This window comes from Seriola aureovittata, chromosome 12 (genome assembly GCF_021018895.1).
Source record: "Seriola aureovittata isolate HTS-2021-v1 ecotype China chromosome 12, ASM2101889v1, whole genome shotgun sequence".
NCBI classification, from domain to species: domain Eukaryota; kingdom Metazoa; phylum Chordata; class Actinopteri; order Carangiformes; family Carangidae; genus Seriola; species Seriola aureovittata.
In genome coordinates this window covers 8,318,374-8,342,879 of record NC_079375.1, presented here as the reverse complement: position 1 = coordinate 8,342,879, position 24,506 = coordinate 8,318,374, and the positions used below count along the sequence as shown (strand labels likewise).

Below are 24,506 nucleotides of genomic sequence, written 5' to 3'. Positions count from 1 at the left end.
AGACACCTCTAGCTAAGGAAGTGAATTTTAATTACGCTGATGTCCATTATTACATAACATATAGGTAATTAATTTCAGATTTCCTAAAAAATTGACGATTAAATGGTTACCTAGGACAAGAACTGTTTATGTCTCATTCACTTCTCCATTTTATAAATGTATTACTTAGCAAACAACTGCTTCCACATACAGTCTAACACAACTAACAACTGTGAGAGCAGCATTAACCACACCCTGAATCCCTCCTAACCTCTTTGATGTCCATCAGAGAGGTGGAGTGTCTGCTGAGCCGCTGCAGCTTCTCTTGAGGGGTGAGTCTGGGGGACCCTTGGCCAGCGGTGGCGATGTCGGAGCCAGGCAGAGTCGAGACGTCAAACACCGTTTGGAAGTTTCGCACCAGCAGCTCCACCATCAGGGCCTGGTAGGGGTAGTCCACCAGGGAGGACAAGGACACCTCTGCGTCTGTCTGCCGTGGCTTCACCAGTGTGGGGCCAAAGATAATGCCCAGGTTACTCGCAGTCATCTTGTTCTCTTCCGCCTGCTCTGTCACTCTGTGGTAGTAAAGAGGGATCGTTAGTTTCATTTATAACACACATATTTATCTGTAAAGGTTGACCTGCCTCAAAAAGCTGCCAACAATCAATATCACTTTTCTGTCATCTCTAAAATTGTGAAAATAGGCATTCAAAAATATCAAGAATAAGAAATAATAAGAACATCAAATACCAAATAATGACTAATTTTGAGAAGAGTTAATTTATTGAAAGGACATAAGCACAGATTATTTGTTTTAAAAAATATCTGTGGTTGTGTCAGATTTGAATCCCCCTCTAGAAAAAAACAAACAAAAAAAACAACAAGAAATAAAAAAAGATTATAAATAGAGCATGACTTTTATGTTCTCTGGACAAGTTCCTCTGTGCTATAAGGAAGTGTCCATGTAACTTTGTGTCTTTTGGGGAAGTTTGTGTATCAGTGTATGTGTGCAGAGAGTAATAGACAGAAATCCTTAGAGTGGACTAGCTGTAGGTCTCTGTTCAGAGCCCTTACCTGTTCAGGTGTGCTATAAGGTAGCGCAGAGTCCTGTAGTTGGCTGTGGGCAACTGGCGGAGCAGATCTCGGATCTTGAAAATGACTCTGTTGAGCTGTATGCTTGGACCGACTTTCTCTTCTGTCTGCGTGGTCTGTCGTTTATCAGCCTCCTCCACTATCACTCTCTGACACTCTTTGGACAAGCCAATGACGTCGTTGTAGTATCGATACAGGATCAATGGCTCTGGTAACTGTTTGAGGAGAAAAGTGATGTTCTCTTAGCAGTGGAAAATGTGTTAAGAAATTACCAGTGCATTTATGCTGACTGAAATGTTTTTTTTTTTTTTAAAAATAAGTATAAATACATAAGAATTTAACCCAAAAGATGGCCAACAAGGTCCAAAGTTTGAGATCAAATAAAGGAATAAGACTAAAAGCATCTTTGATTTGTCGCTTTGCTGAAAAGTCTCACTTTACAATGACAAATTTAACTTTTGCAAAACCAAAATACCTAACCATTTATACTTACATTACATCTAAACTAACGTAAGTGAACGACTACATTCTAATAACATTCCAACTGTTCAGTCAGCATTGGAGACCTACCTGTCTCAGGTAGAGTTTGAGGACATTGCTGATGTCATGAGGTGAGAGTTCAGATAGTTCAACCAAGTCCTTCCCATTTTCAAATGCTTGACAGAGCTTCTCAACACGTGATTTGGCTCCATTTACACGATAAATCCCCTGTGGGGAAAAAAACAGATACACAGATTTAGTACAATTTACAATGACACAAAATCAGAGAAGATTAACCAGAGATAAACCAAGATATCAGTTGATAAATATAAACAACTCCACTAAACATAATAGAAATGGGATTTACCTTGATGTTGAGGGCTCGACTCTCTATCTCAGACGTGCACTTCTTGATGATAAAGGGGATACCATCTGAGCTGTTTTTTGCTGCTTGGGTAAAGTCAATACCAAACAGGTGTAGTCTGCCTTGCAGCTTTTTATGGCCACACTGGATAGCAAGAGTCTCTAGACACTTCTTATGGCAGGCCAGGGAGCACTGGTAAGGGAAACAAGACAGAGACAGTCAGATAACCCAAATATTTAGTGGCTGATTAATAAATACTTAAGATTAGTGATTAGTTAATTAGTTTAATCATCTGCTCCTATTTATAATAAATAAACATGTGCCACAAAAAGTACATGTACTGTACCTCCTCACACTCAGCTCCATGGAAAACGACCAGACTGTCACACTCCCTGCATTTAGAAGGCGCTCGCAGTTTTCTCAGCTTGTGGGTTTGAGCAGCTTTGGACATCTGAGCATTTCGGAAAGGACCCGGAGAACTGGCAGTCTCTGTCACCATTTCTGCCAGACCTAAAAATCAGATCAGCTGATGAAGGAACTAAATAGACAGGTAACCTCATGCTGAGTTCTTGTCAGTTGGGCGACTAGCGTTAGTTCAGAGTAACAAAAACTGAAGCTCTATGACAGGAATTAGAGAAGTGATGAGACTTTGTTAATGTCAAGTCATTACTCAAATAGTAGCTCAGAGTAGTTTTTTTTCTAGCTTCTAGTTGTTAACACAATTAGCCACATCAGATAAGATTTAATTAACAATGGAGTGGTATAAGGGCCCCTTCACAATCTCACAAGGCATATAGTTAGTTGAATGATCATATTCTGTTGCTACTGCAAAAAAAATGAGCTATTATTTTAGTACGTCACACACAATTACATTTTAATTCTGCTGTAAATTTGAAAAATGTTGTCAAATAAAAGAGCTGGTCTGCTGCTTCAATTAACAATGAGAAAATAAAAACATGCACTGCAGTTAGAAGAGTGCAGCATAGATACAGGAAGTGTAAGCTGAGGCTAAATGCCAAAACTAACACAACCCGCTTCTGTGGAGCTCTGTCAAGTGAAAAAATCATTTGATGAGTGTGAAATTCACCACAGAGTCAGGCGTGTACATTAGTGCTATATATTTGCAAGATGTGCAGTGATCTCTCACTATTTTTCCCCGCCCCCTCCTTCCTCAACTTCTCATAAATAGACCCACTGACTGGCTGTGTTACTGCAGACAGAAGCCCAAAATTGGTACACACATTAGCATGCATCTTCCTGAGGAGATGGCTACGCATAAACATGATCATGAAAACCACAACAACAACAACAACAACACACACACACACACACACACACACACACACATCTAACCATTGTCTGAGGGTGATGGTGGCTCCCTCTCATCCAAGTCATCAGCAGAAGACATTGTTCCAGTAGAGGGAGTCCTGGGCAGCCGTCGCTTGAAGTCACCTTCACAAATAAGGGAAAGTCATGATTTTTTACAAAACCACCAACATAATTGTGAAGTGCACTAATGTACAGTTTTACCGTAGACTTGCACAAGGACAACATTGCAGTGCTCTACCAAGAACACATAAGCTATGATGATGCTTTACATGTGTGTACATTTACTGTTGAATATTTCATGTGTGGTAAGTGGTTTCAGTTGTAGAGGGAAGGTAGTGCGAGACGAGTAGTTTGTGGGTCGAGTGTACAATGAGGAAGTTACACAAAAGACTAATATAAACCTTTTCATGAGCGACTTCATCCTCCTTTAGATTTGTTGTGATTTGGATATCAAAGTCAAAGCTGATATGATTTGGGTGTTTTTCCAGTATAATTTCTTTATCTCATCTGCACAAATATTGTGTCCTTTCCCCCTTTTTCAGTGTTTCAATATTTTCATGCGCAAACTGTTTTAAACTACTGTAAGAAAAGATTGTTGTAAAATTCTCATACCTGGACTGGCGGTGGGGGAGTCCATGGACCTCGACTCGCTGCTGCCTCCGGCACTCTCCGAGTCACTGCACATCCCGCCCTGGCTTCCCTGACTACTGGAGGCCCAGGATCTCAGCGGGGCCTGACTTCTCAGCGCTGCAAGAAAAAAAAAAAATACAGACCACCAGTCACACACAAACAGAGGAATATAGCTATATGACAGCTACCTGCTTAGTGATATTCTTAGCAAGTGTTTAAGTTATTGTCAGAGAAGAGTGGTCACACACATATTCCAGACTTATGATGAGTAAGTAACACACAACTTGAACTGTTTTGACTTTAGTCCTGAGAAAATTTCCATGACTCAGATTTAAAGGTTCAGGCCCTGAGAGAATCATATAAAGAGACAGGCAGGTTTGCAGGCTGATCTGACCCACAGACCAGTGACATCCAGCAACAGTACCTAAATAGTAAATATCCATATTGGAAAAAGAATCACTTCATTTGCTTAAATACTTGTGCATATGTGTTATTACTCATTTTGTAAAAGTAGGTATCAAAGGCAGCTTCTCTTAAGTCTGCTGATATTCATAGCACTCGCAAACACAAAGGCTCTCCTTGTTTGGCTTGTGATCATGCCACATGACTACCTTCACTGAAACTCATGTATGTCTGAATATGCACCTTGTATGTCTGTGCTACTGTTGGACCGCCGCTCGCTGATCTTTGCTGGCCGGTGTAAGGGAACGTCCACTTCGTCTCCGCTCAGCACATCACAGGAGGTGATAGATGCCTGCGACAGGTTGCCATGGGAGGAATGAGTGCTGCCCACTGATCTTTTGAACACAAACCTAGGGGATACAAAGTCAGCATTCATGGTTACATGTGATGAATTTTACTGTTAAGCAAGATTTCTATTGTCCCAACTGCCTCGAAACTCAGCATAATTATATTACACAGTGTTTCTGCTGCAGTTTGAGAGGATCGTTGATCAACACCAGTGACTCAGCCATTGCTTCACTCCACTAGTGAGGTTTTTGGCTTTTATTTTCTAGCGTTTAATCCGTTTTGCCAACACCTAACACCAAGACCACAAGCAATCTATCTACTTACAGATGGAGCACAGTTTTATGAATAAAGAATTTATATCCGATATCTGTATACTACAGTACTACTGTAGTAATACTGTGCTCTAATATACTGTAGTACTGTGTGTGTGTGTAGCTGATACTGCTTTGACAATCTGAGTCTTAGGGACAGCTTTAACCAGAGCCAAAGTCTCACGCTCACAATCTCCCCTGCTGCATTCAGCCTGCGCCACAGATATTTCCTGAGGAAGGGCAACAAATTCAACACGCACTCTGTCTCTCCTTGGTTCCCTCTCTCTCGCTTCCTCCCCCTCTGACTCACTGTTACCTTTGCTGAAAGAAGAACTAAGTAACTTGTAAATGGGCGGGAGCAACTTCAAGATACTTAGAAACACTGTTCTCTAAAACTGAATTTTAATCCAAAATGACCTAAAGCTACACAACAGCTGAACAGATACAAATATGTGACCTCGGACAGCACGGACTGTCTTATATTATGGCTGCATTTGCAACAATCTGCCCTATGACCAAAGTGTTTAAACTGCTGTAAATGGAGTGTAGCAAGCAGGTTTCATAACACTTGCACAAAACTGAGGAGCTTAACTCGCTTGACCTTGGAAATGTTAATTTCATGCTTTGCATAGCAGTTTCAAAGCCACAGTCTTTGGTACCTGGTGTTGTCAGAGGAGATGGAGTCAGAGTGCAGGCGCTCTTTGGGAAGATTTTTGGGCAGGTTCCGGACAAATTCAGCATAGCATTCACCCGGTTCGTACAACTTGGCACTGTCGCTCTGGGCCTGGTAGTGGGGAGGGAGCGACACAGTCTGCGCCTGCTGCATCTGAAACCAGTTCACGGTCACCTGAAGGATGACAGATTAAAGGTTGAAGGTGTGAGTGAGTGAATGACTCATCGAAATGATTGTAAATAGATACATTTAAACAGAAACACAGGCAGATAGCATTCCTGCATGTACTGTACTTTCTTTCTTTAAATACAGGGCTGCTTTATATAATGTAAACAAATCATTTAAAATCATATGAAAACCTTGTAGTAAAGTATAGCAAGTTTTAGTCTTTGTGTTTCTATTTCTGGTTGTGGGACGACTGATTCCCTTACAACTATATCATGCGCTGCACTTTTAAAATATTTATATAAAATAAAATATTATTGGAAAATCCAATTTCCTTTCTAGGTTCATTGGGTTGTTAGATGTGTAATATTATGTACTGTCTACTCACAGCTTTGAGTGTGAGGTCACACTGAAAGACCATCTCTCGGATCTGTGTGAGGATGGTGCTCTTCGTGTTAGCTAGATCCAGCCTCCTGACGCCTGCGTCAGCCATACAGCTCTGGTACTGGTCCTGGGCTTCCTCCGCCTGACCAAAACAATGGACATGGAGAACAGTGTGAGGATGTGAAAGAAGCACTAAGTTGCCAAGAAAATACATGCGCAGGAATGAATTCACCTGCAATGTTGTATTGTAAAGACAGATAGTGATACCGACCATTTTCCCGCCTTTATCTTCTTCCCTGCCTACCTTCTGCAGAGCCTCCTCCTCCAGCCTCCTCTTCTTCTCCAGCTGTTTGTTAGCGGTATTATTAGACTGCTCCTCCTGGGAGCGGTTGGTAGATGAGTGGGCTTTCTGGTACTCCTCTCTCCTCTGGGCCTTCAAGGCTCGTGCCTTACGCAAGGTTGCATCTGCCTCTTGCTGCCAAAACCACAAAGATCAGCCACATAAGACCATGTGATTAAATTGTGACATGAGTGTGCAACAGTTATCTAAAACACAATCAGACACACCTTTTTGGGTGAACCTTGCATGTGACAGCCACTGAGAAACTATCATTATACATTAGTCCATTAAACAAATATTTCTTAAAGAAAAGAGTTAAGCCGAAAAAAAAAACGTCTCATTTCTTTTTCTTTTGCCAGATCGCATTGATTTTAACTATGTTGACATCTATGTATTAGATAATCTCCTGACTGGCTGACAACATTACAACACTTATTGTGGAATGCTGATTACTCGGATACACAACTAAGAATAATAGTCTAATGGTATGTAACTACACAGGGACTTTTTACATACCATTTTCTTTTGTTCCCTCTGCCACTGCTCCTTTATGTCTTTCCTCAGCTTGTCCAGTTCATTCTTGCGAGCCAGAAGAGGCTGAGAACGGAAGGTCGACAATCACAATGAGGTATTTCAAAACGTGTATTCTCGAAAGCTTTACTCAAAAGACAAAACATGGATGTTAACTGTCTTGGAAACGCATATGTCCTGATCAGTTGGTACTAATGCAGAATATTTCTGTCGACTAGATGCTTTCAGGGAAGCCAAGAGACTCCAACTGACGAAAGACCACCCCTGTTGCTACAGGTTTTGGGTGTGGACAAATTTCTGGTTAGAAATGATAGGACAAATAATGGGCTAGGAATAAGAAAGATGTGTAGTATAAGAAATAAATTACTAATTTGAATGAAGCTTCATCATGGTAGAGGTTGCGCCTTTTATTGTGTTACATCTTAGCCAGGAGGCAACTGTGCTAACAGTTTTTCCCAATGAGCTATACATTAGATGTTTTGAGACTCTTGTGCCCTATGTGGCCTATAGTCTACTTCTTCTTCTTACTCTTACCTGTATGAATTTGTTGGTTTGAAGAGCCATTGAAGTTTGAATAAGCAGCTGGTTGTATTCAATGTCCTTCTTGAATGTGGAAATGTAGATATCACTGAATGGCATGTAATCCTTGGATGAATGAAATAAAGGAAATGGTGTCTACATTATAATTTATCGTATATACTTATTTTAATAAAAGGTATCGATTATATAAGAATCACATGACACCAACAAAGTCAATATTCTTCTTTGGTTACCTGTTGACTGGCCAGTGTCTTTGCAGACTCAGCCATTTTGGCATAACTTTTAGCATTTTCAATATCTGAAAAAGAAAAAAAATATGAAGGTCTCTAATCACTGTCAACTATTATTTTTGGATACAAGCACATTTAGTGTATTTTACTTAACTGCACAACGTTGGCCCCAAATAAACACAAAATTCACATTCATGAACTTCAGGCATTATGGGAAGTCATTATGGTGATTACATTATACGCATTACAGTATATATATATATATATATATATATATATATATCACACTGAACAAGATAAAGAAGCAAGGCAAACAGGAAAATGGTTTTAGCACAGACAGTAAAATAACTATGGACTCTTAATGAATGCATGTGAGCAGGGCATGTGAGAGCCCAGTTAAGTTGCAACACTCTACAGGCATGTTAAGCTACATAGTCTGCCTGTTACTATAATCAGCTAAAGCCAAGGCTTATAATGACTCAAGGTTTTACAAAGTGTTGCTTCAGCCCTGGGTCAAATGAATTTACAGATAAATGTTGTATTTAACTGCAAGGGAACAGGAGATGGGATGAATTTTTGACCGCAAAATTACAGTTCAGAAGTTATTCCTCATAATATCTAGTGTAATGTCCGAATACAGTAACCGTCTGTTTGCAACCCTATGCACCGTCAATAGTCTCAATGTCTCACCCATGGCCATTCTTTTCTCCATCCAGACCAAAAGGTCTTTGATATACTTGGACCAGGCCTTGGCGTAGAGAAGAGCAGACTCCACCCCGCTGTCATTCTTCAGCAGGGTCAAGTCAACTTCCTCCTCCCGTGACAACAGCACCTCTGGGCCTGTGGAGTCAGCAGAGGAGACACACATATCAAAACAAGGTGAATCGAAACACATGGTATCGACAAAATTGCCAAGTACTGGACTGATGTGTCCCAGTTCTACTATCCCCACAGATGTGTGTGGGCGGTTAAAGAAAAAAAAACATTGAGGTAATTGAAGTTGACAGTGTAGGAGGATGTAAAAGTGCTGGGTATCTTCAAAAATAGTCCAACAGCATTATTTTGTTTTTATTGGTTAAACTGTGATACACCTCTCCCAGCAGCCCACCATCTGATTCAACACAAGCCCCATGTGTTTCCCATCCCACATGGAACTACAGCTTAACAGGCAAGGAATGTCAGATATGTGGACGGAGAGGGAGAAAACGAGCAGCTAGTATGAAAAAAGCAGCAGAAATAACAGGGGTGGAAGCAGAGGTTTAGGGCGAGTCTACCTCAGGCATTCAAGAGTCCAAAGCCTAAATCACTCAGCTAACTTGCAAACTGACACTCCGGGCTGCCCTTGGCTACAAAGCAACCATTACATGTTTTGTAAAAAACAAAACAAAAAAAAAAAAACATTAATAGCTATTACATTTCAGAATTAATTTATTTTACAGCCACTTTGCTCAGAGGTAATTGAAAAAAAAATGTGAATAACACTTACCCACAAGGTCACTTTTCTCTGAAACATATCCCTCAGGATCCACAGAGAGGTTGTCATAAGACTGTGAAAAAGACATTTTAGATTAAAAAGGAGGGAATAGCAGACGTACAATCAAAGTCAGACATCAGAAGCAGCAGGGCTCTCAACACCCCAATTAAGTACAGAAAGCAAGTCTTTGAGGCTTTTTTAAAATGGAGGCATGGTAAAATTGCTCCTTTAAGTGCACCCTTTTGAAAACTGTCATGTTTCAAAACAAAGCTTTGAAAAAAGAAAAAGGCTGTATTGAAAGCTGGGAAAAGAAAGATGGTGTCTCACCCTGCTTCTCCTGGTCTGGGGGATCCCCAACCCTGTGCCGCTGTCCACATCTCCCATAAGGAAGTCAGAAACTCTGAGGGGCAGATATGTAGATGTGCAGAAGAATGTCAAAAGTACAGTCTTTTTGGTAAAAATTGCAACCTATTCAGTAAAGAGGGCCTCTCAGATATGTAAGTAAGTAATATGTAAGTATTGTGTTACTCAAACTGATTATTCAGACAAAGGAAATGACTCAAAACACAGATATAGGACGAGAACACTTTTTTTGACCGTCAGACAAAACAGTAATAAAAAAACCCAGAAGTGTTGAAAAGGCAAACAAACACTGTACTTACACATTGCCGAATGTGAAAGCCAAAGTGTCAATGGATGTGTGTATCTCGCCAAATATAGCCGTTTTGTTTTCAGGGTTCACTTCCTTGAAGTTAACGCCTGTGGAGAGTGATAAAGTACACAAGACTGTCAGCCAGAATAAAACAGTATTACAAACCAGTTTATGTATACTCAATCATTCAACAAAGGTATTTACACAACTAGGCCTGTATGTTGGTGGGCGATGACGTTTCAACCACAGATGTCATAAACACAGGGTCAATGGAGCAAAGTAATGTCACGCGAGGGAAACAAAAAGCTACATTTAATTATCAAACCTCCAACAATGCATTATATGCAGTTGAATGCATTTAATTTGCCCCATATTGTAGCCGTAATCAGTCTTTGCTGCTATCAATCAATTGAGACCATACTTAACCGTCTGGCTTCTGTGGTGAGTGGTTCATCATCTCTACAAAGGCTAAAGTTGTTTCAAGCAAGTGTTAACATGCTCCTCAATGACAGACCAAAAGTCAACCCCCCTGGGCAGTGACACAGGGTCAAGGGGTTTTAAAGAAAAGGTTATGAAAACAGCTTAAAAACCACATCCGTTAGGCAAGTAGTTTAAGTCAATGACAACTGTATGTCTTCCTACCAAAATGTCTTCTGGAATATCTGCAAGGATCTTCAAGGATGGATATTCAAGGAATACTCAGAAACAATCCCAAATTTTCTCTCCGTCGTTCCAATGAGATATAATTCCATTTGTCATCTTTCATGTTGATTATACACAATCAACCGTACACATCCTTTGCTTTGAGATCTATTGAAAGCAAGACGTCCAGCGATTTCAGAACCATACGGCCATTGAAGCTCGACAAATCTCTGTAAATGTGTGCATGGCGCTTTCCTAGTCAGAAAACAGTTTACTCAGCAAGAGGACATTTGCAGAAAGTAGTCAGAGGAACCAAAGACACAGGCAGTGAAATCCGACTACTTCCTATCTGCCCCACAACAGGAAACACTCACACAGCTTGAGTTCTGTGACGTGTAACATTATAGACAGCTGACTTACCTTTTCTTCCTGTCACCACTGTCTTGTAGTTGAGACTAGAAAATGTCAACAATGTCAATCAGTTGCTGGAAAGAAAAAAAAACTAACCAGTTCCAGTTTCGAGACTACTTTTCTAGCTTTTGTGCTTCCATTTTCTCTTCATGAGAGCAAAATCAATCCGTATCAGTGGTGGCTGGGTAATTGTAAATTCCCCACCTATGAAGAAACGCAGAAAGGTCATGGCATCCTGGGTTGGGGAGGCAACCCCACTTTCCAGGGAGACACCAAAAGAGAGGAGATGCAGTGGTGCGAGCCTCCCTGCCATGCACCTCTCTGGCCCTGAATGCTCGCGTACAACTCTGCACTGACTTCTTCCTCAGGACATCCTGTGGGTCTCATAACAATGATTCCAGAGCTCTGCCCCCCTTGTCACAATTGAAATATGGAAACTGCATCATTCAAGTACAGGGGCCATTGTTTTCTCACGGCTGAGCCAAAACTGGGACAACTAACCCCTGAAAAATACCTCGAGTAAGTTCTGATCATTTCCTGTTGTTATACTACATGATTTTTCTGGTGTGATAGGCCATTAACAAAGTCTACTTAAATGTAATAGGTTTGTTAGTAGCAAACTAAAAAAAAAAAATAAAAAAAAAACTATTAAAATGCAGAAAAGATCAATTAAATAAACCTACAATGTTTTTTTGCATAGAGAAAGAAAAACTCTTTTGCATGCACATATAGGATTGAGTGCAGTAAACAAATACACTTTGTTAGTTCACTTCTCCAGACAAAGGGGGACAGAGAGCAGGGAAAGAATTTCAATAAGTCGAGGAGGTTGACACTTTTATTGCAGTGCCGTGCAGTTTTTCCTGTAAGAAGAGGGGAGAACGAACATTTCCTTAAAATGTGACCAGGAAAAAAACTTCGTCTGTGTCTGGTTTGGGCCAACGCGAGCCTTTGCAAAGATCTTATCTTTGATGACACACAAACAGAGAAGGAGGATGGGCGATACAACAGTAGTTGTCTCTGTCTAGAACAAAACCCTGTGCATTACACAGCTGAGTGGAGCTGAACATGTTCTTGGTATTTTGAGGTTTATCAAGATGTGTCAACTGTGTCAAATTAAGAACAACAGAAGGAAAACAGCTTGAGTGGATATTACCTATATGTACAGTAAATGGTATTTGAAACTGGTTAGGCAACCATGTGTTTGGAGGAGGGGGGGAGGGATTTTTTTTCCCGTAAAATCTGGCAGCTGTCCAAATGCCTCAAGTGTCATGACCAAGCATCAAAGAGCAACATGAATGAAAAGACAACACGCTCTGAAGACAGAGAGACACACAAGACCTGTTATCATCCAAACCTTTGAGTCTTCATCTCTGACGTCTCACTGATTCATTCCTCTTTCAGTCTCCTTTTCAGTCTTCCTCTGAATCTCTGGCTGTCCCAGTACTGTGTTACCTCCTAGCCATTAGGGACAGTTCAGCCAGGGAGTGAGGTGGGCAAGCACCCCCTTGTGGACAGGCAAATTCCCAAGGTTCCATTTGTCAACTGGAGTCAGTACACAACCAGTGTTTTAACAGCGGGACTAAAGGACAGAGCTTTCCTTATAGAATAAAAACAATGGTCCACTGCCGCACCATACTGTACAGTAGTACCACCATCATCATCATCATTTCATCATGTTAGGGTATTTATGCAGATTTTCAGGAAATTCTAGGATCCAATATACTAAATATCTTGATAATACCCTTATATGAAAGTAATAATGTCACATTACACATATACACTTTATTGGGGAAAACGTTGACTGAGTGATGTGATTTTTGTATTTAGAGAAGTACCAATCCAACTTTTTCCTTCGCAATACTGATTTCAATACCTGAACTCCACCTCAGCTGATACCTCAGCTGATACTGAGCACCAGGCAGGTGTTTTCCCCAAATTTAAAACCTCACTGCACAGACCTCATTAGAATCCATTTTATGTGTTAACTTGACGCCTGGGTCACTGTCACACTTCAAAATTATATGACAGCCAGCTGTAACTGAATGAATGTAATTGATGGCAGAAAAACTGAATTTTATAATCACATAACTACATTAACAAAGTAATTGTTTAATATGCATCACTGTTTGTAATATCAAAAAGTATTGTTTTATTACTTAATAATAAAAAATTACATATCTATAGGAATTTATAGGAACCGCATAGTAAACTGCAGTCTTCAACATGCTATTTAAATGTGTATAAATGATCAGAAACTTCAGAAATTGGTAAGACTTTGTTCATCATAATTTAACATTACAGTCTTTGTTATTTAAGTTTGTCTCAACCATAATTCCTTTGGCTGATCTAAACCTGGATCTCTTTGTTTCCTTTTTGCATTCTAGACATTGTCAATGCACCACTCAGTGGGCTGAAGATTGCCGACACGCATTCTGAAGCATTCTTAAGGAGTAGGTCACAACTCAGATATTGAGACAGGGCAGGTGAGCCGTCAGACAACCATCACCTCGCGACATGAGGAAAAGAATGAAGAAACTTGGATGTGCTTGGCTGACGAGCAGCCTGCCGAGGGGCCTCTGCACCCGCTGAAATATGGAATGCAAATTACAGCCATGTAGTCTCTGCTGTAGAGATTCTTGTGTGCAAGTCAAGTGAAGAATTACCCTTGCAGTGGATCACATTTCTAGCAGATCAACCTATGAGTTGAGATTCCTTTTGTTTGTATTCATTGAAGGGAAGGGAAATGGATCTGCTGTTGAAGGAATAATAACCTCTCACACAGTGACCTTTTAAAAACATCTTCAAGCCAACTCTAACCGAGCAGAAATCAATAAAATATTCCTGCAAGGTATTTCCCAAACTGGTTTGAAAGACTGACGTAGACCCTTAACCTGAACCAGTAAAGCAAGATTTGGTGCCAAGACATTTGAGCATCATCTGGGCACCCGTGTGTTTACCTATATGTCTGTCTGCATGCTAGTGAATAAGTACTGACCTTTGACCTTGGCAATGACCGTGCCGGCCGCTCCCAGGATGTCCACAGAGTTCAGGGTCTGGTGTTTGCCAATAACAGCCTTGAGGACACGAAGTAACTCTGCCAAACGTTCCTGCACCACTTGCTGAAGACCTTCCAGATTTTCTGGACAGAAAAAAGAGAGAAAGCATAAAAATGTCACTTGCGTTAAGTCATAAGTGTCAAGACATGACAAAAGCTTCAGTAATCAGAAACGCAACTACCATAGACAGTTTGCACTCATGCATTTTTTATCTATCAGTCAAAGTCACCACCGTCACTCTGCACTTTGAGTCACAGGTTAGCCAGCGTCAAATTGATTCTTGGCATTCCTTTCGTCATTGCCACACACATTACTACACTGTCATTTTGAAACTATGAAACCATGCTGTCACCTTTTGTTTCATCTAGACAATTCCGCACAGGGCAAACAAAAAACAGTACATGCTCTGTTTTGTTTTATCAGTGTGTGTCGTTGTGGAAGACGGAGACGGTTGTAGTTGAGAGACAGTGACAAACTCAGTTGCATGAAACTACTGTGATGCAACTTCTTTTCTGCTTCCTCCAGGCAGAGAGTGACACCGTGTACAACGGAAGAGGCCTGCATGATAACAAACATTCTATGTCGCACCCACAGTTATCACAACCCCACACAGGTGAAGATGAGTACCGAAATGATTACGTGCTTTTTGTGCTTTTGTGGTCACAGGAGAGGCTTAACATGAACAGACACAGATTTTATCTACACAACAGCCACAGTGCCTGTCGACATTTCTGAGTCTGTGGTCCCAGTAGAGTTAAAACACAGTTAAATGTCATATTTATTTGACTACTTAAGCACCGAGTAAATACTAGAGGCTGGGTCTGTGTCTGTATACAGTACAGTTTGTAAACTGCATAACGACAAAAAGGCAGTCGTGCTAAAGATGAAGAAATTAAATTTTAGAGGCGACTAACGTGGCACACATGGAAACTATTATGCAATCATAATTTCCCTGCAGCAATCAGCGGCAGACAGCGTGAGTCGCAAGAAAAGTTGAGGAATATCTTGGATTTTTCTCCGTTACAAGTGAGGTTTCAGAAGATGACACTTGAAGTGGAAAAGAATGTACAAAATGCATTCAGATCACTCCTCTCCCTTTAGTTTTTTGACCATATCAGATACTTTCAGTAATTCTGCTATGAAAGGCATGCCGTTCCTGTAGAACCCAGCAAAGGAGTGAAGAATAGTACCACATTTACTATTTTTTTTTGTATTTAACCAAGGGTTTTCCTGACTCTGTACTCCTCTTCACAACTTCAAAGCTAATCCCTGCAGCACTTCCCAAAACAGTGTCGCAATGTCTTGTACAGAGAGTTAAGCTCTTTGGGCAAAATAAAAGCCAACAAGAAGGAAAATGCAAACAGAGACATGATGAATTTTCTCCAGTCAACAGGAAGACAGCCTGTGTCAGGGTCTGATGCGGGTTAATCAGCAGAGGCACCGCAAGTTGGCACCAGACAATAGGTGAGTTCATGTCTAACTCACTGTTTTGGAAGAAGCAAGGGCACCGGCTGGAAACAGAAAAGCCATCTGTTTTTCATCAAGGCCATTCCACCGGGCAGCAGGGTGAGATGAGAGACTGAATTTATTGGAACATTAAAAGGAATTACAGAGGGGATGAAAATGAGAGGCTGGGTGTGTGTGCTGCCCTCTCTGCTTCATACACACATGCACTAATTGAATTGGCTGGTGTAAAAAAACTGAAGAGACATAATCCACAGTTGACACATAAACTGAGGCCATAGGTGACGCTATTTCATGAAAGACAGGAGAAATAGGCACAGGGTGTTTCTTGAGGACACTCTCCAAACATACAAATAGACAAAACTTAAATATCACAAATATAACAGCATCCATCTTGCTGGTCAAAAGCTAAGCAATCCTTGTCCACGCCTCCCACCCTTCAGGACGAGAGAAAAAGCATCCTGTAGAGCAGAGGGCTCACCTTCTCCCCTGCCCCAAGGCGAGAGGTCCCTGACCCCACAACACACACTTTGAAGTCACCCACCCTGCCGGTGCTGACAATGGGCCTTCATTAAGCACCTTCCCCTTCCTTTTAACCCTCCTTCTCAGTTGTGGTCATCAGGGGTATTTTTGGTTAGCTCACTAGCTGGTGTTTGAAGATTTTCTTATCAAAGATAAGTGTGTGGTGTATGCATTAGCATGTGAGAGCTAGTCCTAATGAGGTGAACACCTGAGCATTTTCTCTTTGCATGACAAAGTTGAGCATGACAGAGGGTGAAGCTATGAAATCCCAGCATTAATGTAGGTTAGGTTAAGATCACCCATTTCCCTTTCCTTGGAAGAGAAAAGAATTTAATTAAACTAATCTGTTCTGCAGAGAGGCGAATGGGATACAGATTGTGAGGAAATAACAATGGCTGTGATGTTGTGGCAACAAAGACAGAAGGATGTCCTGAGCCGATCTGCTGGACCAGAGTTGAAGCCAAAAAGGGCATGTATTCTTTTTCATGGATTGGTAGTGGGTGTATCCTTTGTTTACTGTCACCCACTGCCAGCTGTCACACTAATGTGCTGAGTTAAAACACTGTAATAGAGAGGCACAAAAAAAAACAAAAAAAAAAACATCAGCAAGCCATTTCAATTAATGATACACTGACAGTGACCTTCAGATAACAAAGACCATGTCCACACTAATGACAGCAGAGCTTTTTACATGTACTCTACCAACATTTTAGACCACACCTCAAAAGGGCCAGAGAAAATAGGCTGCCTTCATCCTGTATTCATTTCCTAAATAAAAACTCCAATACAACTTCAAACCAAAAAGTTGAGACTATATGTTACAATTACAATATATAAACCTTAATAAGTTTTTTTATTCAAAGATAGTAAAAACAGATGGTTAAAAAGTAGATTACTTTTTTTTTTCCGCAAAATACAAGTGTGCACATGACTGACCCCTCCAGATGTCAATTATGCTATTCAGATCATTGTTAATTCTTCACCCTAAAACCCCAGATTAAAAAATTCTAACAAACGAATTCAATTTAACAATCAGAAATGGGAATAGAGTTATCAAAACTAGGTCAAATTTTGTGTGACAGCTCATACTGATCGCCACCAGTGTTGCCCTTTGAATTATGTGAGAGGATCTGTGCTCAGTGCAGCGTGAGACAGCTGAGAGAAAGCTGGTAAGAATCAGTGGTGAGTGGTTTTGTCACAACAATGGCATCAAAAAGCGCACTGGAAATTTGTGGCTGATTGTGGGGACCATGCCATTGTTTTGGTAGAGATAACAGCACTGAAGCATAGAGCTGGGCCATATTGTTTAAAGGAAGACCCCCTGCCAACACCAATGCAGCTCAAGGCCACCTTGTCTTTCTTTACAGTGGTGGGATGAGCCGGTGTCCCAGCCACGCTTCACGCTCAGTCTGCTTCATTTATTTTCTACAAGATCAAGACCTTCCTCCCTTTAAGGAAAACAAAATAAGTTTGAGTAGTTGACTTCCACCTAATAATACACAGTATTATAACAAAAATAAAAATGACCAAACTTGAACTATGCATTTTTCTCTTAAACTTGAAACTACACTGAGAACTACCCAACTGTCCAAAACCCAAAGATATTCTGTTATCTATAATGTAAGACAAGGAAAAGCTTATTTCTAATTAATTTTCTGTCGATTGACTAGTGAGCTCCACATCAGAGTTTCACCTGGGATGCAGCACACAACTCCTGACAGCCGTGTGTTAAAAATACAATTATGGTAAGTGGATTTAGCTCCAACTGTACAGATAACTTTAATTTAATTTACAAATAAAAAGTCACCAGGCTTCCTGAGTTTACTTTCTTTCAGTGGTGGTTTCCATCGGTCTTTCATGATGTCCTGTAACTACAACAAGCCCATAGCACAAAGGTTGAAATGCTCATGAGTGTACAGCACTGTTTGTAGGATGCTTCTACACAGTATGTGCTGCCTGTGTCATTTTCATTCATTTACCATTTGAACTTTCATCTGTCTGTTGCTAGGTATTTACACAGATTAAAAACAAAAAAAACAAAAAAAAAAAAAACAGAAAAAGCCCATACAACTATCAAAATTCAAGCAACAAACACTAAAGTATATTGTATTGCATTTTTTTTACCCTATTTCCTAAAGTAAAGGATTCTCTTAACTGTATATGTAAAAGCCTCTTTGTTCTTTACATAATATCTATGGTTTTTAAGTAAGGTCATTAAAGACAAACATCACCCAAAAACATCAATATTCAGCCCCAGTAACTTGAAACGTGGCTGCAAAAGGTCATTAGCTTCAAGTAATGTCAATTACAATGAATTTCACAAGTGGCCAGGAAAATGATGGAAACCAACCTCATCAGAAACGTATCACTTGTCTGCTGTCAATCTTTATGCGCAGTATGTTGCAAATACCAATGTCTTTTCCAAAAACTTGCAGGTGACTCAAGCGGTGACTCAACTTCAGCACAATACAGTAACTCAAACATTTGGCTTTTAAATTAATGTCACCCCGTAGATTGTTGTGTGTGTGTGCGGGGTGCCATTGTGTCTAACAAAGCTCATTGTGTGTCTAGTGCAAAGAAGGACCAATCTAATCCAAGTCTTCAGGTGGCCTGACAGAGGTTACAGCCTCTGCTCCCCCCACTGATAACAGGCAATCAACTGGCCTGTCTGGACACGCGATCTGCTCGACATGAAACAAGCCTCAGCAGCTCTGGTGACACAGTGCTGCTTGGGAAACAGCCGCAGGGCTTTACCGAGAGGCCAAGGAGGCTACATTTCTCTGGCAGCATCCCTCCCCCGCTTCTCTTTGCTAGAAGGAGGGAGGGTGACTGATTTACACCCACAGAGGCAGATGATTTTCAGATTTTCTTTTAGATGTGTATCAGTCTACCTCATTCCTGGATGGTGACACGTTTCTCTCTGTGCTGACTCAGTCATGACCCCAAATGCACCAAATGGAAACTGACACTTTTCTCCTTTTCCAAAAGAGAAACCCGGACTAAATAAACTATGCTGGGATTATTCACAACTCTCTACAATTACAAACCACAAGGTTAGAAAACATTAAACACTCACTGTAACAGGCTCTGCTTGCATTGCAGAGTTGACTGTAACCTGATCTGCGACAGGTGGAATTGTTTTGTCAGGATTCCATCTCCAAACACTAATTTCCCCCTCTGTCCAAACAAACGCTGCATTGCTGGGTGCCTCTCTGTCTTTCCCATGCCTTGTTTGGAGACAGAGCAGGCCCCAGACATCACACAGACAGTAAACAGCAGGCACTCCATAAACAGCTACCTGCTCTTGGCCTATTAGTGAACTACACTCTGTGGGGTCTGGGCTTCACAGTCAGGCTAATTCTTCAAACACTTCATTACATGTTTTGGGGACTTCAGAGCAGGTGCAAAACAAGACGGCGTTCCTGAATCGACGCAGTCAATCAGCTGCACGAGGAGAGGAGGAAAACCAGTAAAGGAAAACAAGAAATAGAGGCCAATACATGTTAACCCCGACATAAAGATTTCAATCCAAACCATAGACTTTTAGACCGTTAAGAAGCAAATCTACTTTGTATTCTTGTTTTCATTTTCCAAAACAGAATAACTAATTCTGGACTGCAATTATTTTCACAATTAGTCAATTTGTTCATAAAACATCAGAAAAAAACATCATAATTTATCAGAGCCCAATATGAAAGTAAAATTTTATTGAATTGATGAGCATATAAGACCAAGAAAACAGCAAAACCTAACATTTGACAAGCTGGAAACAGATAATGTGTGGCCTGAAAAATTACTCAAAAATGATTTGTAATGCTACCAGGAACAAAGAAAGGCTGGCATTGTTAGCCAGTTTTATTCCACTAGTACCCAGACATACTCATCTGAGAATGACTTCACCTCAAGATGTTGGCAGCACAAGGTTTTGCAATAAATCTCCACCTACCTGAATTAATGATGTCCCCTAATACAGCATAGGAATTTGTAAGAGACGACTGTATTGGGCGAGGGTAAATGATTCTTTCAGACACGTGAATCAAGGATCTAAGGATTTGTTGGGACAGGCATAATTGTGTTTTTGTTGTGTCTCTTAATTCAAAGCTGAGCAGACACTGTTTTTGATTTTCTACAAAAAAAATAAAAATAAAAATCCAACAGTCTGACTCACAACACAGGATCATAAGCCTCGGCCCCCATCCTGCACAGGCCTGATGCACAGTTGTAAATTTCAGCAGGTCTGCCCAATCGCCAGCGAGTGACATCCCCCTGCTAGCAGGAGCTTCACTGGCCAATCCACCCCTCTCCATGACCAATCTCCTACACAAACATCTAGAGCCCATAACCATAAATCCCACCCCAGGAAACACACCCCAACCACAAGCTTGCACAAAAACATCCTTCAGCATCACAGGGGAAAGTTACTGCCCAACAAATCTCTCCTTTCTTTCTCCTAAGAGCAGCAGGCCATTAAACTATTATGTGCTAGAATTCGGCTTTTCTCTTGATTGAAGGCACCACCCGCAAGTGGCCACTTCAGTTGGCACAGGGGCACTTGTGTGAGAAGGGGAGATATTTCTGGTAGCTATTGCTGGATATATTTTGTACAGGGTAGTGGTGGCTTTTATGGCCAGTAAACTGGGACTTTAAACTGGTTCAAACCTGAAAATTGGCCTCATTCTGCATGATGAGGTTAGAAGCAAGTCAATTCCGACATTAACTCTAATAAGCCAATTAAAGGACATAAATTCAGTCTCTTTAAATTGGCTCAATGCAACTAACATTTCCAATTACCATACAACTGCAATTCAAAATCTCCTAAGCAGAGAGGAAAACAAGTCCATGAATAAACAACTAAATGAGTCCCTGTAAAACTACAACCAAACAGTTTCCGAACATTGTTATCTTATACTACTCTAAAAGAGGAGTCAGCCCTTCTAAAATCAACACTTACTGACACTGTGAAACACTGAACAATGCATTTTAGCTAGAGTACAGCCAAATCTTATAAGAGTGTCATGATGACACCAACAGTTGAAGAAAGACAGTTTTTTTATATTGAAAAAGGGACCACTGAGTCAGCTAGACATGTTCCTCCTCCTTTACAGGCATTTGATGTCTTGTCTCACAACACTACAGTGTATGAAAATTTTCTGTAGAACAATGGGAGGTAACATGTTCCCGAGTTTATATGTGGTCAAACAAGCTGTACAATGTACACCATACATTGAGTAAATAAGCTTTCAACTTCATGCTCTACAACTACGCTGTGAGATGTTTGTTCTACCCTGAAGTGGAACTGTAAAAGTGTCGGTATGAAACACTTTTGTTTTTTTCTTTTCCACCTGTGGCTAAAAAGGAAAAAACTAAGTAACCTGGACTTTCTTGAGCAACGAAACGCTCGAGGAAATAGAATTTCAGTCAGTGTCCTGATAGCTATCTCCATTTAAAGTTAAAACCTCACCCTGTTCAGCCCTGATGGACTGTACAGTATCCATAACTTCGACCACACATTTCTCAACACACATTCCTAGACTTTTTTTTTTGGCTTAATAATAAAAAAAAGGCAAAGTACTGAGCTACTTGCAACTATGTGGACATTTTTTAACAAATTTTGGAAAAAGAAAATGACATTTTATGGGGAAATTTGCTGTTGTTTTGTTCCTGTGTGGTCACCAAAATAAAAGCAAAACAAAGATGTGAAGTAACAGGACTTGTGATGAGTATATGAGCTTGTGCAACAGTGGCATTTTGTAAAAAAGACTTCACAGTTGACAAAGTGACAGTTTAGTCCTGTATACATCAGATGACTACCACACATAGGTTGTAATTCCCTCAGGGAACATGCAGTCAGTGTATTTACTCATAAAACTACACTGGCATGTTTAATCTGTTTCAAGTACTGCAGCTGTTCTCCTGAGATATTTTCCTTGAATTCCATAGAAACAGGAATCATTTTTCCATTTTCCTAGCCTGACATTTCTAAATGAAAGACAGCTTTGAGCAGATAATCGTTTAAGAGGTTTTTTTGGGGGGGTTTTTTTTTTAAAGATATGACCACAAATCCAAACTGAATTTATTTTAGGAGAGTTTTCATAGTCAATCGGCCTCACACCTACCATTAGTCTATTGAAGGCACTATAGCTACAAGTGAACATTTGTTCTAAAGGAATGCCGAGTATGCAGGAGAGTGGGGGGATGGGAGGGGGACAGCAGCTCGGCTGTGTGTAGAGGACTCCTTTTTCATCCTGATTAAAACTATTAACCAAGTTGTCTTCTGCTACAGACTCAAATGAAAACTTTAGGATGAGGAAAATATACTGACATTTTTATTATTTTTTCTTTTATTATTATACTGGCCCTGAAGTGCTGTGCAATTACGACTATTAAATGCTTTTAATATTTACATCATGGGAATTTAAGCCACAATGAGTGTGCTGGAGTTGGAGATATTCCAACTTAAGAAAATGTTTGACTTAAATGTAAACAACAATTAGATACTGATCCCACAAGAATGTGCTAAGTGGTTTGTTGCACAATCATATAATGGGTTTTCTTTCATTTCAGTCTGATGTACAGAAGTGACAGCGTAAGGTTTACTGATGTGTGATGATGCTACGTGTAAGTGGATAAAGATCGTCTCAGACCAACAGGGACGTAGGGACAGGGGTCACCTGCTCAGTCAAAACTCATACAGCCTCACATTCTTCTCCTGGGTTACATTCTTTGACAGCTTGACTATTGTTGAGCAATGATTCCTGCAAGCGCTGTGACTCTTATGAGAGAAAGTGAAAACCTACACCTCAATCTGACCCTGGGGAATCTAAAGGTGTAAAGCTGTGGGTGTGAACGCAGTGGGTCTGTTAACCCAAGCTTACAGTCATTGATGGAGTTCCCCAGTGGGTTTCCACCAGCCAAACATGCCCCATGCATGCGCTGCCTCCAGCTAAAAACTGGCAGGTTCCCTTGGGAGGAACAATAAGCATCTTCCCAGCTAAAGCCTCCACAAAGTCCTCTCTGTATGAGAAGCTATGTGACACACACCAAGTCAAACCTGCCTCTCTGCAAGCCTGCCAGATCTCAGCAAGGAGCTTGCCTATCAGCAAAAAAAGCATTATGTCGGTTTCTCACAGTGCTCCAGTGACAGGGCTTTCCAAGTATGAAAAGAACAACACGAGAGCTGGCATGTGCCTCACTAACCTCCTCCCCATTTCCCTCACTGCCTTGTTACTGCAGCTTCCCTCAGCTACATTGAGACCTGGATTTGGTCTTTTCAAGCAAAGGGCTGTTTTTTTTCAATGTAATTATTTATTATTTCATCTAATTTTACATTATTATGTTGATTTTATGTCTACGTAAGAGGGGTGCTATACAAAAAAAGTTAAACGTATAGGTGTGTGTAGGTATGTGTCTTTTGTGATGATGTGACAAATGATGACATGATAAATTCTAATGCACCTCCACCTGTGATTACCATCCATTTGTGAAAAAAACTAAATATTACTTTGCAAAGAAAAAGGATTGCTCACTTATTTAGTTGAATTTTTTTGAATTTGTATTTTACAGTACACTTTAAAATTCCTTTGAGGTTAGTAATTTGGACTATGCAGTAAACTGTAATGGATAGCTCCTTATGTTTGTGCATGTAATGTGCTGATACCACATATAAAACAAAGATGTAGCCTTATTTCAAAATCAGGCCTTTAACTGTGGCTTTTTCCAGACTGTGTAACCTCCCTGACCCCTCAGACAAAAATAGGCAAGTCATCAATCCAATCTAATTATGGATGTGCGCGCACACACACACACACACACACACACACACACACACACACACACACACACACGACAAGATGCAGCCATACTGAGAGAACAAATCATTATTAAGTAGAATGTTTTTTTTTGCTTTTTTTAACTCTAAATCAAGCAAATGCTTAATACCAAAAACATTGAGATTATTTCAATATTTTCTATAAGGATATGAATACCTGTGTCTTTGGACATGAAGATCACATGAACATGTCCATAAAAAAACTCCCTGCTAAAGAAAAACATTTTAAGGTGATAATCAGTGTCTGTCTTTAAGAGACAATCTTCAGGAATGTACCAGTGCCAGCAGACAGGAACCAGACTGAACACCAACAGGACTCAGGATGTAAAGTACATTGGAAACGGGAATCTCCTTAAAAAGTTAAGAACAAATGGTCAAAAGCTCCAAACTGTCGGCCTCTAAATCACTTTTCAGTTCAAAGATGATATAAGTGTTGGTTCCCTGTTTGCTTGTTTGGTGTTATTACCTGTCTCGGATCAGTGTGTATTTAAAGCCGGGAGGACTGTTAACAAAACACATTTACTTAAACTGTGGCCATCTTCCACTACTCTTTGTTACCCATTAGTAATGAAAATGACTCAGTATTTACTTTTGACTGGACTGTAAACCACATCATAGTAGCATCTTGCACGAGTTGTTTCAACAAGTCAATGTCTCAGAGA

General features: G+C 40.4%; 1 protein-coding gene across 4 annotated transcripts in view; it reads right to left on the bottom strand.

The window, feature by feature from the left end:
- LOC130178505 (rho GTPase-activating protein 29-like) overlaps window positions 1-24,506 on the bottom strand; it is a 29,288-nt gene that overhangs the window by 1,944 nt on the left and 2,838 nt on the right. The window contains exons 1-20 of one of the 4 annotated variants that reach the window (XM_056390817.1): window positions 10,984-11,296; window positions 10,564-10,818; window positions 9,932-10,028; window positions 9,597-9,669; window positions 9,282-9,342; window positions 8,486-8,635; window positions 7,799-7,863; window positions 7,560-7,670; window positions 7,011-7,091; window positions 6,426-6,629; window positions 6,159-6,296; window positions 5,592-5,779; window positions 4,517-4,683; window positions 3,854-3,988; window positions 3,266-3,364; window positions 2,259-2,422; window positions 1,916-2,104; window positions 1,639-1,776; window positions 1,051-1,283; window positions 251-551 (exon numbers count right to left, since the gene is read on the bottom strand). In XM_056390817.1, coding sequence (XP_056246792.1) covers window positions 251-551; window positions 1,051-1,283; window positions 1,639-1,776; window positions 1,916-2,104; window positions 2,259-2,422; window positions 3,266-3,364; window positions 3,854-3,988; window positions 4,517-4,683; window positions 5,592-5,779; window positions 6,159-6,296; window positions 6,426-6,629; window positions 7,011-7,091; window positions 7,560-7,670; window positions 7,799-7,863; window positions 8,486-8,635; window positions 9,282-9,342; window positions 9,597-9,653 — 2,481 coding nt within the window. In that variant the 5' untranslated portion in view covers window positions 9,654-9,669; window positions 9,932-10,028; window positions 10,564-10,818; window positions 10,984-11,296. Of the gene's footprint in view, window positions 1-250; window positions 552-1,050; window positions 1,284-1,638; window positions 1,777-1,915; window positions 2,105-2,258; window positions 2,423-3,265; window positions 3,365-3,853; window positions 3,989-4,516; window positions 4,684-5,591; window positions 5,780-6,158; window positions 6,297-6,425; window positions 6,630-7,010; window positions 7,092-7,559; window positions 7,671-7,798; window positions 7,864-8,485; window positions 8,636-9,281; window positions 9,343-9,596; window positions 9,670-9,931; window positions 10,029-10,563; window positions 10,819-10,983; window positions 11,297-13,969; window positions 14,114-24,506 lie in introns of those variants that run through there. The other 3 variants (XM_056390814.1, XM_056390816.1, XM_056390818.1) reach the window with 3 other exon arrangements.